This window comes from Chionomys nivalis, chromosome 26 (assembly GCF_950005125.1).
Source record: "Chionomys nivalis chromosome 26, mChiNiv1.1, whole genome shotgun sequence".
NCBI classification, from domain to species: domain Eukaryota; kingdom Metazoa; phylum Chordata; class Mammalia; order Rodentia; family Cricetidae; genus Chionomys; species Chionomys nivalis.
The window spans coordinates 26,648,797-26,668,018 of record NC_080111.1 but is presented as its reverse complement, the minus strand read 5'-3'; the positions used below and the strand labels follow the sequence as shown (position 1 = coordinate 26,668,018).

Genomic DNA, 19,222 nt, shown 5'->3' with positions numbered 1-19,222 from the left:
CAGGCCGGTACAGCCAGTAGATGCCATCGTCAGGGGTTCATTTCTATTTCTTTAGCTGTGCATGTGGAACTTTGTGCTTGCAGATCAAGCACTCCTTAAGCCCAGATCATCAGAGCTGACAGTTTACTGCTAAGGAAGGCCGCATCCATCTGAGTGTCTCTCTGCCATGCTCCTTTACTCTTTAGACAGGGTCTCATGATCCTCTTCTCTCAATTGCCCAAAGAATGGATTACAGGTATGTACTACCGTCCACCTTCTTTCTTTCTTAATTAAGTTTTGCTTTTCAGCAGTTGGTGATAATTTTTCTTGCCTAACAAACAAGAGGAGTTGAGTTTGGTCTCCATAGCACATAATCCAGACAAGGAGACAAACTGTAATCTCATGCTTTGGAAGTAGAAGGCAGAAGGTCAGAAGTTCAAACTACACAGGGAGTTTAGACCAGCCTGGACTAGAGACTTTACCTCAAAATTACTTTTTTAATTAATAAATATTATTAAATTTTATTCTTTTCTGGCTTTCTTTAGAGACGCAGCCTTAAAAGGCCACCTTGGTCTTTAGCTTGCTATATAGCTCAGCCTGGTCTGACCTCAAAATCCTTGCTCCTCAGCATTCTGAATGTGGGTGCAGATTACATGTGTTGGCCATCATGCCTAGCTGAACTTCTAGTTCTGGGATCAAATCCAAAGGCTATGACACGCTAGACACATACTCTAGCTAGCCCGAGCCTACTGCCCCACTACTAGCCAGTTACACTAGATCATGTAAAGAAAATGAATTTCAAAGCTATGGATTTTCCTCTGGTTCGACTTTATTAACAGAGTTTTAAGATTTTAGCCGCCCATACTTTATGTCTAGCAATAGTTCAACAGCTCATGTTTTTCCAGACTATTTTCACTGTTTCCCTTTCTCAGACAGGACAGCCTGTTGAATATTCAAGTTGTGGCTCCATGAGGCTGGAAGACACCTCATGGAGCCTGCTTGTTACCGAGTGCCCAGTTGGTCTCGGTCAGTGCTGCTCTGCTGCTCAGTGAGCTCTCAGGAGCAGCAGTAACCACACCGCTCTCAGTGAGTAGTCCCCTCCACAGGGTTTGCACACGACTTGCTTCTGACTCTAAGGCCAGTGTGGTGCCCCATACATTGGTTCTGCTTGACTTGAACAGGCAGAGTCTTCCTCTTCCCTGGCATGTTCTCCTGAGTGTTAAAACCACCTCTAGACTGTGTTCATTTAGCTCTATCTGCAGATAACTCTTTTAATCGACATTTCCTCATGGATAGAGTAGGGAGCTTAGGGAGCTTGGGTGCCTCTGCCCTGCGGTTCTATAAGACATACATAATTGACTGGAGTGGGGGAACTTTGTGGTAGCGTAGCCTCCCTTAAGCTGCCCAAAGCTCTTCGGTGGTGAAGGTGTTTGTGAGCTGTCCATGTTTTCGGAGGTACTCTTCATGGTCTAAGTGCTGGTATGCTGTCCAGGAGGATTCCTGGTGCTGTAGCTGCCTTGAGTCATTGTGATCCTACAAGTGACCCCAATGAACTCACTGATTCACTACCCGGATTGGGATGGAATCCTTTCTTTGTTTTTTTGTTGCCTTTTTCATCCGGGTGAAGGAAGGGTGAACAGATGCTTCTTCCCACCCTCTAATATGTCTGGCTCTGCAGGCCAAGTGGTGTCTTCTTTAGATTGTTTAACACCATCACAGTGGACAAGCACTTGCAGAAAGTCAGTGAATGGGTCTTACTTGGTTCACACTGTAGTCTGCTAACTCCTGGTTTAGCTCAAACCATGTACTTTCATCAGAAGTGAGTCACAGAAATGGAGCGAAAACCCACACTTTACTAATGTACTTTATTAACTGTTACACCGAAAAGGCTAATCTACCAAGTTACCACAGTTTTGAGATATATACATTTTTAGTTAATATATGTCTATGACAGATAGGAGACAGCTACCATCAATGTATCTTCATTCATCAGGAGTCTTAAATAGAGCAGCGCTACTTTTGTACTTCTCTGCAATCTCTTTGATATTTTCCAAGAGATCTTCAGACATGCATCCTTCATACTCTGCGTCAGCTTTAGTAATCTGTTCTTCAAGGTGTTTCTAGCGGAAACAATTCACAACTCTTAATGTACAAACAAGTGTGACATTTACATACAAGAATGACATTTGTAAATTAAAAGAATGAGGTGAAATGTTCAACATCCTTAGTCATCAGAGAAATGCTAATGAAAACAATTCTGAGATTCCATCTTACACCTGTAAGAAAGGCCAAGATCAAAAACACTGGTGACAACTTATACTGGAGAGGTTGTGGGGTAAAGGGAACACTTCTGCATTGCTGGTGGGAATGCAAGCTGGTACAACCCTTTGGATGTCAGTGCGGCGATTTCTCAGAAAATTAGGAAACAACCTTTCTCAAGATCTAGTAATATCACTTTGGATATATATCCAAAGGATGCTCAATCGTGCCACAAGGACATGTGCTCATATGTTCATAGCAGCTTTATTTCCCATAGAGAGAACCTGGAAACAACCTAAATGCCCCTCAACCAAAGAATGAATTAAGAAAATGTGGTACATTTATATAATGGAGTACTACACAACAGAAAAAATAACGACAGATTGAATTTTGCAGGATAATGGATGGAGCTAGAAATTTTGAGTGAGGTAACCCAAACACAGAAAGACAACTATCACATGTGCTCACTCATAGGTGGTTTTTAAACATAATCAAAGAAACCCAGCCTATAAATCACAATCCCAGAGAACTTAGACAACAATGAGGACACTAAGAAAGACATACATAGATCTAATCTACTGGGAAGTAGAAAGTAGAAAAAGACAAGATCTCCTGAGTAAATTAGGTATATGGGCACCTTGGGGGAGGGTTGAAGGTGGGAGGGAAGTGGCAGCGAAGGGAGCAGAGAAAAATGCAGAGCTCAATAAATATCAATAAAAAAATAATAGGAATAGAAGAACTCCAGCTCAAAAGCACAGAAAATATATTCAACAAAATCATAGATGAAAACTTCCCCAACTAAAAAAGGATATCCCTATGAAGGTAAAAGAAGTTTACAAAACACCAAGTAGACTGAACAACAACAAAAAAAGTCTCCTCGCCATATTATAATAAGAACACTAAACATATAAAGGCAGACCTATCAGAAATACACCCGACTTTCAATGGAAAACATGAAAGTCAGAAAGTCAGATACTAAGAGATCATGGATGCAAGCCCAGACTACTATACTTCCAATAACTATTGATGGAGAAACAAGATATTCCACAAAAAAAATCAGATTTAAACAATACCTATTCATAAACCCAGCCTTATAGAAAGTACTAGAAGGAACACTCCAATGCAAGGAAGCTAGCTGCACCCATGAAAACACAGTCAACAGATAACCTCACACCAACAAAACACACAAACTACCACCAAAAAATAACAGGATTTAACAATCACTGGTCATTAATATCACTTAAGATCAATGGACTCTCTCTGTGAGTTCGAGACCAGCCTGGTCTACAAGAGCTAGTTCCAGGACAGGCTCCAAAGCCACAGAGAAACCCTGTCTCGAAAAACAAAAAACAAACAAACAAACAAACAAAAAAAGATCAATGGACTCAATTCACCTATAAAAAGACACAGGCTAACAGAATGGATATGCTGCATACAGGAAACACACCTCCACCTCAAAGACAGACATTCTCTCTGTCTTTGGGTAAATGGTTGGGAAAAGATTTCCCAATCAAATGGACCTAAGAAACAAGCAGGTGTAGCAATCCTAATATCTAACAAAATAGACTTCAAACTAAAATCAATCAGAAGATTTGGAGAGGGACACTTCATATTCATCACAGGAAAAATTCATCAAGATGAGGTGCCAATTTAAATAGACCTCTAACCTGCAAGAAAATAGAAGCAGTCACTGGAAGTCTCCCAACCAAAAAGAGTCTAGGGCCGGATGGTTTCAGTGCAGCATTCAGAACTTCAAAGAAGTGCTAATACCTATACTCATCAAATTGTTCCACATAATGGAAACAGAAGGAACATTGCCAATTATAATGCTACCTACAGTTACCCTGATAATGAATTCACACAAAGACGCAACCTAAAAAGAGAATTACAGACCAAACTCCCTCATGAACATCGATGCAAAAATACTCAATAAAACACAGGCAAACTGAATCAAGAACACATCAAAAAAATTATCAACCATGATCAGGTCAGCGTCATCCTAGAGATGCAGGGCTGGTGCAGCATCTGTCTATCAATGTAATCCACCCTATGAACACATTGAAAGAAAAAAAAAACATGATCACCTCATTAGATGCTGAAAAAGCATTTGACAAAATCCAACACTCCTTCTCTTGGAGATATCCTGGATAAAAGGAACACGTCTAAACATAGTAAAAGCAACATATAGCAAGTCAACAGACAACATCAAATGAAATGGAGAGAAACTCACAGAAATTCTACTGAAATTAGGAACAAGACAAGACTGTCCAGTTACTTTCTCCATATCTATTCAACTTAGTACTTGAGGTTCTAGCTAGAGAAATAAGACAACAAAATGAGATCAAGGGGATACAAATTAGAAAGGAAGAAGTCAAACTTTTTCCATTTGCAGATGATATGATAGTATTCTTAAGTGACCCCAAAAATTCACAGACAGAACTTCTACAGCTGATAAACACCTTTAGAAATGTAGCAGGATACAAGATCAACCAAAAAAAAAAAAATCAGTAGCCATCCTATATACAAATGATGAAGGGGCTGAGAAAGAAATCAGAGAAACATCACCATTCACTGAATCTCACTGAAGAGAATATGGGAAGTAGCCTTGAAAGCATGGGCATAGGAAATCACTTCCTAAATATAACACCAGTAGCACAGACATTGAGAGCAACAATAAAGAAATGGGACCTTCTGAAATAGACGTTTCTGTAAAGCAATGGACACAGTCAATAAGACAAAAAGATAGCCTACTGAATGAGGAAAGATCTTCACCAACCCCACATCAGATAGATGATTGATCTCCAAAATATATAAAGAACTCAGAAAATTGGGAATCAACCTACCAGCAATACCACTCTTGGGCATCCCACAGGATGCTCAATCATAATACAAAAACATTTGTTCAATTATGTTCATAACAGCATTATTTGTAATATCCAGAACCTGGAAACAACCGAGATGCCCAGATACCCCTCAGCCTAAGAATGGATAAAGAAAATGTGGTATATTTAAACAATGGAGTTATACTCTGGTTTAAAAAAATGATATCTTGAAATCTGCACGCAAATGGATGGAACTAGAAAAAACTGTCATGAGTGAGGTTAAGAAACCTCAGACCACAGAAAGAAACACCAGACCCAGGAAGATGAGCATAGTATGTACCACTTGACCTCAATATCCTTTAGGTAACCAATCTAAATGGCTGCTTAAAGGCACACTAGATCCCACTATTATTTGGGACCTTAACAACTATTGTCAGTGATCAGGGAAGTGAAAAGAGACCCTGTATGTTAAAGCATTCTCTTACCTTCACTCCAAGCCTCCTCTCTGTGCCTCCTGTTCACCCACCCAACTCCTACTAGCTATCAAATCAGAACAGGATGAATTTATTACCTTTGATCCAGTCAATGAGCCTCCCCTCTACAGACAAAAGCCCACAGTTCCCCCTCTTCTGGTCCCTTCAGCCTCTCTTTCTCCCTCGCTAGTGACAGGTGGTCCAGGTCAGATCTCCCTGGCAGCTACTTTCAGCCCACCGACAGTCCCTAGCCCTCCTGCTACTCATTCTTGCTCTGCCATAGAACCTCCTGTACCTCCCCAATCTAAAGTAGTCCTGGTTCTCCCTTTGTGAGAGGTTGCTGGGGTGGATGATTTAGTCTGCTAAATGTCCCCTTCGTGTTATCCAAACTCTTCCAAGTAGAAAAAAAGGTTAGGATCCTATACTGCCAATTCTTCCACTTTTATTAAAGAATTCCAGTACATTACCCAATCCTATGATCTTACCTTTCACAATGTCTGTATGACTCTTGCCAGCCATCTCCTCCCAGAGGAGTGTCGGCAAATCTGGGGTCAGGCTAGCACCCATGCAGATGAATTCCATCAAATGGAAAACATCTACCCAGTGGGGCAGTCCCTGTTCAGGTCCCTGAATGGGATTACAATGCTCCCAGGGACACCCTAGCTAGGAATTGATTCATAATATACCTCATAACCTGTCTCTGTTGGGCTTCCCTGAAGGCAGTAAATTATGAAAAGGCCCAAGAGGCCATTCAGGAAAAACATGAAAATCCATCTCAATTCCTCAACCGCCTTACAAAGGCCCTCTTATAACACACCAACCTGGAACCTGAGAGCCCAGATGGAAAGCAGCTCCTTATTTCTCATCTCAGAATTTCCCATAGATTTAAACTTAAATGTTTGGAGAGAGGACCACTGACTCCACAAGCAGAAGCCTTAGCAGTGGCCTTTAAGATATAAAGAGATCTCATGGAAGAGATAAAAATGTCCATAAACAAAAGTATCTGATGGTGGCTAGGGTCTCTCAGCTGGCAAAAGCATAACCCCTTGTTGCAAATGTGTTCCTGAGGGTCACGGGCTGCAGGACTTGTCCCAATCCTTGTAAACCACCCCACCATGTCCAGGGTGCCATTGAGAAGAACAATGGAGTATTGATTGTTGCCATGCCATGGGGGACCACCCTTCAGCCAACCTTCTGTGTCTGGCAATGGTTTACTGATTGAACCTGGACTCCCTCTGTCAGACCACTGCTATATCCAACAGGGAGCCCCGGGTAGTTATCAGGGAGATTCATCTCCTTCCTCTTAGGCACTGGGGTCACTTTTTTGGCTCTGACAAAATTTTGGGGGCCCACCTTACCCTCTTGTTCCTCTATTGTTTTAGTAGGGTGACAGACTTACCAAGTTCATCAAACCCCACCACTTAGCCTTTTCTTTAGGGGTATTCCCCTCATCCATTCTTTCCTAGTGGTACCAACCTGCCACATCCCCTTGTTGGGAAGGCGACCTCCTAACCAAAATAGGAGCCTCTATTTCCTTTGCTCCCTCCCTCCGGTTAACCCCAAGTTCACCAGCCATTCCCCTCCTTCTTCTATTTCAAACCACACATTCTGACACTCCTTTTCCTTTACCATCTTGCCTCTCAAGTAGATGCCCAGGTATGGGACACCCAGAATCCCTCTATAGTCAAACATCACCCCCAACATCATCCAACTACAAAGTCCGATCAAATATATCACAGGGGCCCAATAGCCACTCTCTCTCTAAAGCCTCAGGGGACTTAATCCTCTTGTCTCTATTCTCTTAAGTCAAAAAACCCAGTGGAGCCTATAGGTTGGTTTAGGACCTCCGACTTTTAACTCAGCAGTAATTCCCCTTCATCCTGTAGTACCCAATCCTTAGATTCTCCTCTCCACTATCCCTTCAAAATCTCCCATTTCTCTGTTCTTGACCTCAAAGATGCATTTTTTCCATTCCTCCAGATCCTCAGTCACAAAATATCATTGCCTTTACTTGGACTGACCCAGACAACCATGTCTCTACCCAGCTGACTTGGACCATCCTACCCCAGGGATTCCAGGACAGCCCACATTTACTCACTCTCTGTCACTCCCGAAATCTAAACTCATACAGTACGCAGAAATCCTCTCCTTTGTAGTCCATCCTGCACATTGGCCAGGCAGATGCCTTGGCCCTATTGAACTTTCTGTGCAGCGCCTCTAAGGTCCAGTTATACACTCCTCTGGTTACTCATCTGGGACTAGCCATCACTCCACCTCATAAGGCCATTACCCTAGATAGAAAACAATCTAGTCACTCACAGTTCCTAACACAGAGGATGAAATCCTATCTTTCCTAGGTATGGCAGGCTTCCTTTACACCTGGATTCCTTCTTTTTCTCTTCATGCCCGTCCCCTATATAAAGCAGCCCTTGGCCCCTCACATGAACCTCTTCTAGCCCATTAGCAAGTCATTTCGTAAGCTTCAACCAGCCCTTCTCCAGGCTCCAGTCCTACACCTTCTAGATTTAACTTGCTCTTTCTCTCTGTGTTACTGAAGAGGAGGGATATGCCCTCGGGGTCTTGGGTCACCACTTGGGTCCTTCCTTTGCACCTGTTGCATACTTGTCAGAAAAACTAGAGGCAGTTTTTCACTGAACCCAGAGCCAGTGAGAGAAACACATTTTGGATTTGAGACCTGGGCCAGGGAAAGAAACATCATTATTCCTGAACCCAGGACTAAAGACATGTGCTCTGACTCTGAACTAGTGTCAAAGAAACACACACTGTCCCTAGAATCAGAGCCAGACAAAGAAATGTGCGCTAGTCCTAAGATAGAGACACCAGTCTGACAATAGGGGGAACTAGGCCCACTGGATGTGGGTGGCAGTTGAATGGCTGGGGCAGACTGTGGGGCGACTGGCAGCGAGAGCAAGGTTTATCTCTACTGCTGTGCTGGCTTTTTGGAACCCATTCTCTTTGTAGGGATGCTCTTCTCAGCCTGGGTAGTGGGGAGAGCAGTGGTCCTGCCTCAAAGCAATGTGCTAGACTTTGTTGACTTCCCATGGGAAGCCTTACCTTCTCTGAGGAGTGGATGGGGGATAAGTTGGGAGGATGTTGGAGGGAGCAGGAGGAGGGGAGGCAGAGGGAACTGGGATTGATTGGTATGAAAATGTTAAAATGTAGGTTTTTTCAAATAAATAAAAGAAAAAAGGAAAATCTGTTATTCAATTCCTATAGAAACAAAGCAGTTAGAATTCATTGAAGAGCTTCATACTTACTTCCAAAGACCCTACATGTGTAGCAACCATCTCTAAAAGATGCAGTAAGTCACGTGTCACTTTTTCCCTTTCTTCAGTTGTGCTTTGTAGAACCAGTTGGTATCTACAGAATTGAAATAAAAAGAAACCAATTGTTTAATATCTAGAAAATAAACGAATAAATTAGTACAGTGTAGTAACCACAGCAAAATGCAAATTTTGCATTTATATATGTTACTACTTTCCCTGAGAAATATTTGGTGGATATAGAAAACCATGCCTGGCTGTAAGTGGTGGCACATGCCTTTAATCCCAGCTCTCAGGAGGCAGAGATGGGTGGATATCTGTGTTTGAGGCCAGCCTGGTCTATAGAGTGTAGTTCCAGGACAGGCTTCAAAGCTACAGAGAAACCCTGTTCACCCCCACTACCAAGAAAACCATGCCTGGTAGAATCCATCGAAATGCCATTATGTAAGCACACAGATCACTACCAGCTGCTTCAGTTCACTTGATGTGTGGTCAGCTACCCTGATGCTATGACCCGCCTCTAATAGTGGCATAAGGTATCTTAATTTTTTGGCTTAAATCCTTAAAATATCATTCTTTGCACCCCAAATAGTTTCATAGTAGGAATTAAAGATAAAAAACAGGAAGCAGCTATACAAAGTTTAAAGAATCAGATCTTGGCAAGGTGAACTTACTCCCGCTGGACAGCCTCTAGCTCATGCGTGGCTTCGCTGAGGCCCTCGTTCACAGCACTCTCCAGTAGGTGCTTGTGTTTCTCCAGGGATTCAAGCTCCCTGGCACACTTCTCATCTCTCTCCTCAGCCTCCTATAGGAGAAAAATCATTTTTTCCATTCATATTCCATTTGCTATAAGCAGATTTAAGTAAAGTAGGTTAAGCATTAAAAACAAACAAAACTAGAATGTTGCATCATTTATATTTCCAAGCTGTTGACTCCCTTCTTTCTTTAACTGTTCCAGTGGGGACTCCATATGATAAACACAAATGTGCCCCCTCCAGGAAGATCTGTGTAGCACTCTATTAACAATGTTTCAAGTCTAATTTAGGAAAACGTAGTAATTTGATTAAAATTTCACACACATATTAACTATGTTTAGCAAAATTAGTTCTAGTCATTCTCAGATTCCTAGGTCTGTGATGCTGAAGTATGGACTTACAAAGTCTTTCACTTGAGTGCTTTCAAGAATAAACTTAACCTTTCATGCAAGGAATATGATAACAGTAAAAATAGGCACATATTTCACACTTCACATGTAGATCAGATTTTGTGTTACAATTTCCAAAAATTCTACACTGCTCAAGAAGCATCCTGTATATAATGTAGGGCAATGCAAACGTTTCTATTCGTGATCCTTTGCTGGTATAACTAATAATGGCACAGTTGTAAAACTTAATTGTATGATGGCCCATGAATGGGGTCTCAATACCTGTCTGTGAAAATTCAGGGTTGGATAGAACAGTGGCAGTCAGTCTTCCACCTTACCTACCTTCTGGAGCTCTTATGAATAGACTGAAATTTAGTTGGGAAAGTTTGCAATGATTTTTTTTCAAGACTTACTTATGTATCATGTACATAGTGTTCTGCCTGCATAACAGGAGAAGGCACGAGATCTCATCATAGATGGTTGTGAGCCACTATATGGATGCTGGGCCCACAATGGGACAATAGAACTCAGGACCACTGGGAGAGCAGCCAGAGCTCTTAACCTCTGAGCCATCTCTCCAGCCCCTTGCAGTGTTTCTTAATGGACAATTATTTATGCCCAGGTGGGTCTCAAAGCTGTGTCAATCCTCCCATGGGATCTTCTAAATGTTGGGACTACGGGTATGATGACACCACACCTGGCTTTTTTGGCTGAGTTTTGAGGCCTCCTCTCAGCTTTTGAATACCGCCACATCCAGCTAAGATTTCAGACTCCAGTCAGATGAACACACCGGTCAAGCTCCTACCTTCACAGTTTGCTGGTAAAGGTCGTCCAGCTTTTGCACCTCTTCCTTCAGCATCCTCACACTTCTCCTGCTCTCCGTCTTCATGGTGTTCAGCTGGACAGACATCAAAATTAACACTTAACATTATAGAACTTTTATATTTGCTTTTATGCATATTTGTTTATGTGACCTAGCCTGACCTGGAACTTGCAATCCTCCCAGCCTCTGATAACAAAGTGCTGGAATTGACGGTACAATGCACACTCTTGACCTCTATTTTATTGAGGAGAGGAAAAGATCTTCCTAGTAAAAAGTAGGTTTTTTTTTTTTTTTTTTTGGTGGTACTTGGAATTGAACCCAGGGCTGCAGCCACATGCTAAGAAAATACTTTACTATAGGGCCATGTTTGTAGCCCATAAAGTCAGATGCCAGGGAATTTGTTAACACTGAAAACACCTTTGTGTGGATTACTTGAATAGCTATTTATGTAAAGCTATGGATTTTACTTACAGATTGATTTTTAAAAAAAGGAATAAAACTGGGTGGTAGTGGCTCACACCTTTAATCCTAGCAAATCCCAGCACTCAGGAGCCAGAGGCAGGCCGACCTCTGTGATTTCAAGGCCAGCCTGGTCTACTGAGTGAGTTCCACGACAGCCAGAGCTACACAGAGAAACCCTGTCTCAGACAAATCAGAATTTAAACCACTGTTGCTCAGCAATCACAAGTCACACTCGACGCTAGGCTGCATTACATGCATCACACTTACTTGCTCTAAAGTGTCCTCCAGCGCAATCTTTTTATTTAAAGCTTTGCTAATTTCTTCCTCGCTTTCATTCAAGAGCTCTTTCAGAGGTACCTAGAAAATACATGAAATCAGGTAATTAATTTCTTGCTGAAGTAATATGAAACCACCAAAGTAGTGATATGCAAAATCAGCCAGCTACCTGGCTACTAACAGAAATCAGTGTACCAGCCAGCCAGTCAGTTGTGGTGCATGCCTTCAATGTCAGCACTTGAGAGGCAGAGGCAGGCAGATCTCTGTGAGTTCGAGGCCAGCCTGGTCTACAGAGTGGGTTCCAGGACAGCCAGGACTACACAGAGAAACTCTGTCTTGAAAAACAAAAAACAAAAGAAGTCAATATGCGTAGTTTGACAACTAATGGCTTGCAAAACCATTAAGCAATGATTTACTGTGTGTACTTTCTTTTCTTAATTGACAGTAAATCTGAGTGTAGTGTTGTATCCCTTTAATCCCAGCACCTGGAGGAGACTGAGGTCAGTCTGGTCTAACAGGCAGTTCCAGGCCAACAAGAAGTACACAGTGACATCCTGAAGAAGATGTGGAAGTGGAGTTGCTGTGGCACACATCCGCAGTCCCAGCACTTAGGAGGCTGAGACAGCAGCACTGTCTTGAGTTGAGACCCAGCCAGGCTACGTGGGGAATTGCAGGCCACGATTCACAGTAAGATCTCGTCTAAACACTACTGAAAAGTGGGTGTGTATGTGTGAATGTAGCTGGCTTGATGTAAGCAATGTCTTTTCATCAGTATACTGCTATCTCTGAGAAGATATGGTTCTCCTTGGCTATTTTATCTCCAGCACACAGCTGGGCTGGAACACAGTCTGTACACAGTAGACACATGGTAGGTGATCAGTTCTCCCATCCCAGTACTAAGCAGACCTGACCCTGCTTAGCTTTTGATTAGATAAGGCAGGTTCAGGGGAATGGACATAGTCTGGATGAACAATTCTCAAGGGAAAAATGTATAGCATTTGACTCAACAGATTTGAATTCCAAAGGTAAGTATTTTAAAGGTGGTATTTTAGTATTGGCAATAAATCTGCGACACTTGTGAATAAATCTAAAATTGTAATAAATGTTTTCTCAAAATTATCTCCTTGGTCATTTAAAAATTAGGAACAGTTTTTTGTTGTTGTTGATTACTGACTTTTTTCCTTTTTCTGCTTTGAAAAATAATTCATTATACTTTATACCTTCCTGTGTGTGCTTGTACTAGAACTATTGCCACAGGCGTACCACAGACATTTCATCTTTCAAGATTTCCCTGAAGGGCTACCATGCTCCAGTCTGGCTGGAAGAACTGATCTGGTAAGTGACCTTGTAAGTTTCACCATCAGTAAAGCAGACACCTGACATTTGCTAATGATGATCTCCCGAGAGGGGCTGAAGGTAACTAGACAACAAAGCTTACTTCAGATTGCTGACACAGTCCTGATAGATTTTACTTGTAACCAACGTTTTAATGGATAGTTGGATAAAGTAAAGGAGGCAGAGAGGAAAAGGCTTTTAAAGTCAAAAGTCAGGTGTGAAGTAAGGCGTCTAGCACTCAGAAGAAAGCGCTACTGCTTAGTCTAGTCCTATGGCACTATGGTAAGGTGAGGGTCAGACCCAGACTTACATAAACTTGAGCCCTGTATTTGACAAGGCATTTGGCACCAGCTTCAGGATTAAACTTAATTTTGAAGTCATAACCTTTGGAATTCTCAGCACCTTTGGGAATAAGCTTTAATCTTCTAGCCAATTTGTGGTAGTCTGCTAATTGTTCTTCAATCTGGTAAAGAGAACACAAAAAGAAATGTTAAAAATAAAGCAGTTCTAGTCTGTGTGGTTTTCAATGATCATTTCTGTAACTCTACACAAGCGGTTATGCCAGTTTTTAGTAGTTTGATAATGAATTTGATAGTAATATTAATATATATAAATGAAAGGTTTGGATAATAATCCTAAGGCAACAATTCTAATAATTGGTTGGTGAGAAGTATACCACTGTTCATTTACTCCATATAAATTAGAGTATGTTTCGTTATCAACTAAAATTTACATTCCCAAACCTAGATATAAATTTGAAATAAGACCAAAGTTTAGAGCTGGGCATACCTTTAATCCCAACACTTGGGAGGCAGAGGCAAAGGCAGAGGCAGGTGGATCTCTGTGAGTTTGAGGCCAGACTGGTTTACAAAGAGAGTTCCAGGAAAACCAGGGTTACATACAGAAACACTCTGTCTGGAAAAAAAAAAAAAAAGAAAGAAAGAAAGAAACAAAACAAACAAAAAAAACCCCCAAAAAATCCAAAGTGTGTGAGGGGGAACCCAAAACTTACATTTTACAGTATTAACACATTTTAATTACTCCAAATAAAAGAAATAGATATTTTACATTTCAAAGTATTATCTTAAATCTATTGAAAATTTTTTAGTAGTTCATATTTCTCTGTCCTTCAAGGGTACATCTGTTACCAGAACAGTGTTTTTTCCCTCTAATGGAATCCCCAGTTTTCCCAAACTCTTAATTTACTTTACAATGTGACATATCTGTTCACTTTTACTAGCTGAATGCAAGCTCTATAGAATCAGATATCTGTGTGTGTGTGTGTGTGTCTCCTCCCCTGGCTCTAGAACACGGCCTGGCAGTTTCTCTTCTCTTCTGTCACTCTCTAGGACCAATCAGTGGTCTGTTCTATTGCTTCCTGCTCCTCTTTTCAGTCTAATGAAAGAGCATCCAGGAGTGCACCGCTTATGTCTCCAGTTCTTCCTCCCATTGTCAGTTCCCACAGCCAACACTTCTGATGATCCAGAGCAGTTGCAAGCAGTATATTTCACAAGAGTTCTAGATTTTATATTTATATAAATATAACTAGATACTTAGTTGTATTTCACAAGAGTTCTGCTACACTACCACACTTGACAAGTAGGGCAAAATGTAGAACAGAAAAAAGGTTACAGATGCATTGTTTAGGTGAGTTTTTGTAACCTAGACAGACCTTTGATACTCTTAGCTCTCGGGTACCCAGCCCACTAAGTTCTTTTCTCATGGCAGAAGTCTGACCCCTCTGTAGGCCACTGCTTACCTACCCCCTACATTATTCTCTTCTTTCAGAATGTTCAGCCAAAAAATGCTATTCTTTTTAGTTTCATAAACCCAATGTTTACTTATTCCAGAGATTTATAGCCTTTCCCTTCTTACACAGCCTCTGAGAGATAAGATACTCTGAAGTATCTCACTTCAGATTAACTGATATAGACTAATTACACTTCATTTTCTTTTTTCTTTCTTTTTTCTTTGTTTTTTGGTTGTTTTTTTTAAAATGCTTTTCAAGACAAGGTTTCTCTGTAGCTTTAGAGCCTGTCCTAGAACTCGCTCTGTAGACTAGGCTGGCCTTGAACTCACAGACATCCGCCTCCCTCTGCCTCCTACACTTCATTTTCTAGGAAGCAAGTGGAGGCTATAAAAGGCTCGATGATGCGGACTGTGCATGCTGTAATAAGAAGTTACAGGCTAAAGCTGAATCAAATTTGACCAAATTCTAGGCTCAAAGACTGGGTGCCACATCCTTTTCATTAGTATCATGTATTGAACTTGATACCCTGAGCATGCTAAGCTTGTGTTCCATCATTAGGTAGACCCCTCATGACACAGAAAACCGAGTTCATCTTAAATTTGACTGATAAACATTAGAGGTGTTGATGAGCTGGAATAAGGATATGAGTGTTTTAGCTGTTCTAAATGTCAGTGTTAGAAAAATTTATCCCACTACCTACTGAATTCCACTTGGTTACACAGGCCTTTAGTAAGGTCTTCCGTGATGAGTGGTCACTCAGAATACAGCATGACTTACCGCCTCTTTGCCTCTGGCATATTTTAATTCCTCATTCCACATTTGTTGTTTTTCAGTCTCTAAATCTTTGGTTAATTTATTAATGGTCTGCTGCAATTCATTTTTTTCATGATTTATTCTCTCGATGTCTGCAACTGAGTAGTTTTGGTTACCAACAATATTCTGTAGCCGAGCGTTCTCCTCTTCCATTGCTTCACATTCCAATTCTGCAAGAGAAGAAACAAAAGCTTTCCAAAATTTCTTAAAAAAAAAAAAACCTTACAGAGAAACTGATGGCACCATTTAAGATTGTTTAAATATCAACTTTATACATACACATCCATTCTTTTGGATAAGTGATCCTACCTCATTAATGACAGAAGCCATACAGCTAGAGCTTTAGGTTGATATCTTCCATGTTTGGCTTACGACAGTTTCAGAAAGAAGGATCTGACAAATTGTGGCTCCATCCAAAGTTACATTTAAAACTTGTAAACAGGCATAGTTCAACTTTGTTAATGTTCATTTTAAATGCTTCTAATACTCTTTTACAAATTTGAACTATTCAGAAATGTGGTTCTTACACAAACATTGGTAAACTCTACCTCTAGCTGGCTTAAGTGACTTTAGTTTAATGGCTGTGACTTCAGTCAACTTCTGCTCTGTTTCTGGCATCAGAGAAGTTAGCAAGTATTGTGTGTCATAGTATTTTCCAAAACTTAACTACAGTTGGCATGTGCTCCTGAATCCAATGTTAGGAAGACGCAGCACACTCAGGAGCATCCTTTGCTGTGCTGTTGTGTGTAGAGGATGGGGTACATGCAGGTTTCCACTTTTTAACTCGTTTCAGCTGCGGACTTGCTTACATGGCACTGACATAGGGTATGACAGTTACAGGCAGCCGAAGGAGGCCGAGATCAAGAGTCTCGCTGGTTATGGCCTGCCAAACTGAGATTGATACCCAGACTATGTAAAGCTGCAAGGAGAGAATGGACTGCAAAAGTTGTCCTTTTACCTCTACATGTATCCTGTGGCATGTCCTCACACATATAACACACACATACTAAATAAAAATGTAAAAAGGGATCTGGTTTATAATGTAAAACAATATATTTATATAGAATATATTAGAATGTACCATAAATATATAAAATTATAGTTTATAGTATATATAATATATAGCTATAAATTTATATATAATGTATTATATTAAAAACACAGGTTCATATTCAGAGGACTTCTGTTCTTAGAATAGGTTGTCTGTTGGCTTCAAAAAGCCTTGTGCTTAAGGCAGACAGGAACAGCAGTGCACACCTATAATCCTAGTACTTGAGAAGCTAAGTGGACAGTCAAGAGTGTAGGGCAACCGGGTTTGCTCAGTAGGACTGTTCAAAACCAAAAAAGCCATGTACTGAGAACGCTCGAAGTTACAGTGGGCTGGGAAGGGCTACACATCTCTCGAACATGTAAATATCACCTTATCTGGAAAATGGTCTTCATACAAGTGATTGGGAATGCTGACGTGAGAGAATCCTGGATTATGCACGTGTGCCTTAAACATCACCATAGGTATCACTGTAAGAGAGAGGCAAATGGAGAGTTGATGGAGATAGGAAGATGAAGACTTAGGGACCAGAGAGATGCTCAGCAGTTGAAGCACTCAGTGCTCTTCCAGAGGGTCCAGGTTTAGTTCCCAGGGCCTACGTGGGTGGCTTACAACCATCTGTGACTCCAGTTTCAGCAGATCTGACACCCTCTTCTGACCTGAGGGTATCAGGTACACATGTGGTACACATAAACTTAACATACACATAAAACTAAAAAAAAATATAACTGGGCAGTGATGGCACAGACCTTTATTCCCAGCACTCTGGAGGCAGATCTCTGTGAGTTCAGTGCCATCCTGGTCTACAAAGAGAGTTCCAGGACAGCCAGGACAACACAGGAAAACCCTATCTCTGAAGAAAAAAAACCAAACCAGCAAATCAAAAAGAAAAAAAAAAAGAAAAGACAGAGAAAGGACAGAAGGGAGAAGGGTGTGGTGGCAATTTATAATTCTAATTTTTGGAGGCAATATTTTGAGTTTCAGGTGAGTTTGGGCTATGTATTATTACGGGCCCCTGGAGGCTGGGGCCAGAGGATCTTCAATTCAAAACCAGCATGGGATACAAATATAGTCTTTAAAAAGGAAGAAAAAAGAGGATGCAGAGAAAAGACAATTAGAAGATGGAGGTAGAGATTAGAGTGATGTGGACCTAAAGCCAGGTATGCTAACAGCCATAGAAGCTGGAAGAACGGATTCCTCCGGAGTCCTTTGGCAAGCACATATTTATTGGCTCTTAGATTACATTTGGAACTATGAGAGAAAAAAATAATTATTATTTGTTGCGGGACAATTGTCTGTGTTGTGTCAATTATGTTTTAAATAACACTGATTGGCCAGTAGCCAGGCAGGAAGTAGAGGTGGGTAAAGGAGAACAGAAGAAGTTTTTCCTCCCCAGTCCTGTCCCAACCACAGAAGAAGGAAGATGTGATTGCTCCACTGAACCAAGCCATGTAGCCAACATAGATAAGAATGATGGGTTAATATAAGTTATAAGAGTTAATAAGACGCCCGAGCTAATGGGCCAATCAGTTTCTCATTACTATAGACCTCTGTGTGATTTCTTTAGGGATAAATGGCTGTGGGACCTGGTGGGAAGACAGAAACCAGGCAGGACGACAACCCAGACAACAATTATTATCTTGTTTTTTTTTTTTGTTTTTGTTTTTTGTTTTTTTTTTGAGACAGGGTCTCATGATACAGCTCTGGCTGTCCTGGAACTCATTTTGTAGACCAGGCTGGCTTCAAACTCACAGAGATCCACCTTCCTCTGCTTCCCACGTGCTAGGATTAAAGGTGTGTGCTACTATGCCTGGTTGAAAGAACTAATACTGAAAACTTGATAACTACTACAGAAAGTTACCAGAAGGAAAAGATCACATAGCTGTTTACAGAGGCCCACAGCCAATCTAAGTGATCCCTTAGCTCTGCTTACCTAGTCTGCCAAATTCTTCATCCAGGCCACTCAGTTTCTCATCTAGGATGGACGAATGTGACTCCAGACTGCTCAGGTATGCTTTATACTTTTCCACATCTGATTGCAAGGAGGCTTTCAATATTTTCAATGATTCTAGACGATTCTTGAAGAAAAAAAAATACTAAATTAGTTATTTTTACCAAGAAGCATTCTGTATTTTAAAGAAAGCAAACCAACAAATCAAAAAGAAAAAAAACCTGTATGCCACAAAATTGGAAAATGTAAAAGAAATGGACACTTTTTTAGATAAGTACCATATACCAAAGTTAAACCAGGACCAGGTGAACAATCTAAATAGACCTGTTAGTCGCGAAGAATTAGAAGTTGTTATAAAAAACCTCCCCACCAAAAAAAGCCCAGGTCCAGATGGCTTTAATGCAGAATTCTACCAGAACTTCCAAGAAGACCTAATACCTATACTCCTTAATGTATTTCACAATATTGAAACAGAGAAGTCATTGCCAAATTCCTTTTATGAAGCTGAAGTTACTCTGATACCAAAACCACACAAAGACACAACCAAGAAAGAGAACTACAGGCCAATCTCACTCATGAACATCGACGCAAAAATACTCAATAAAATACTGGCAAGCCGAATCCAAGAACACATTAGAAAAATTATCCATTATGATCAAGTAGGCTTCCTCCCAGAGATGCAGGGCTGGTTCAACATACGAAAATCTATCAATGTAATCCATCATATAAATAATCTGAAAGAAAAAAACCATATGATCATTTCATTAGATGCGGAAAAATCATTTGACAAAATTCAACATCCC

General features: G+C 40.9%; 1 protein-coding gene across 1 annotated transcript in view; it reads right to left on the bottom strand.

The window, feature by feature from the left end:
* Positions 1-1,961: 1,961 nt before the first annotated feature.
* The window catches only part of LOC130866777 (kinetochore protein NDC80 homolog), a 34,582-nt gene continuing 17,321 nt past the window's right edge, over positions 1,962-19,222 (bottom strand). The window contains exons 8-15 of the mRNA XM_057758348.1: positions 18,402-18,546; positions 15,385-15,590; positions 13,168-13,320; positions 11,514-11,603; positions 10,767-10,859; positions 9,492-9,622; positions 8,812-8,914; positions 1,962-2,099 (exon numbers count right to left, since the gene is read on the bottom strand). Coding sequence (XP_057614331.1) covers positions 1,962-2,099; positions 8,812-8,914; positions 9,492-9,622; positions 10,767-10,859; positions 11,514-11,603; positions 13,168-13,320; positions 15,385-15,590; positions 18,402-18,546 — 1,059 coding nt within the window. The remainder of the gene's footprint in view (positions 2,100-8,811; positions 8,915-9,491; positions 9,623-10,766; positions 10,860-11,513; positions 11,604-13,167; positions 13,321-15,384; positions 15,591-18,401; positions 18,547-19,222) is intronic.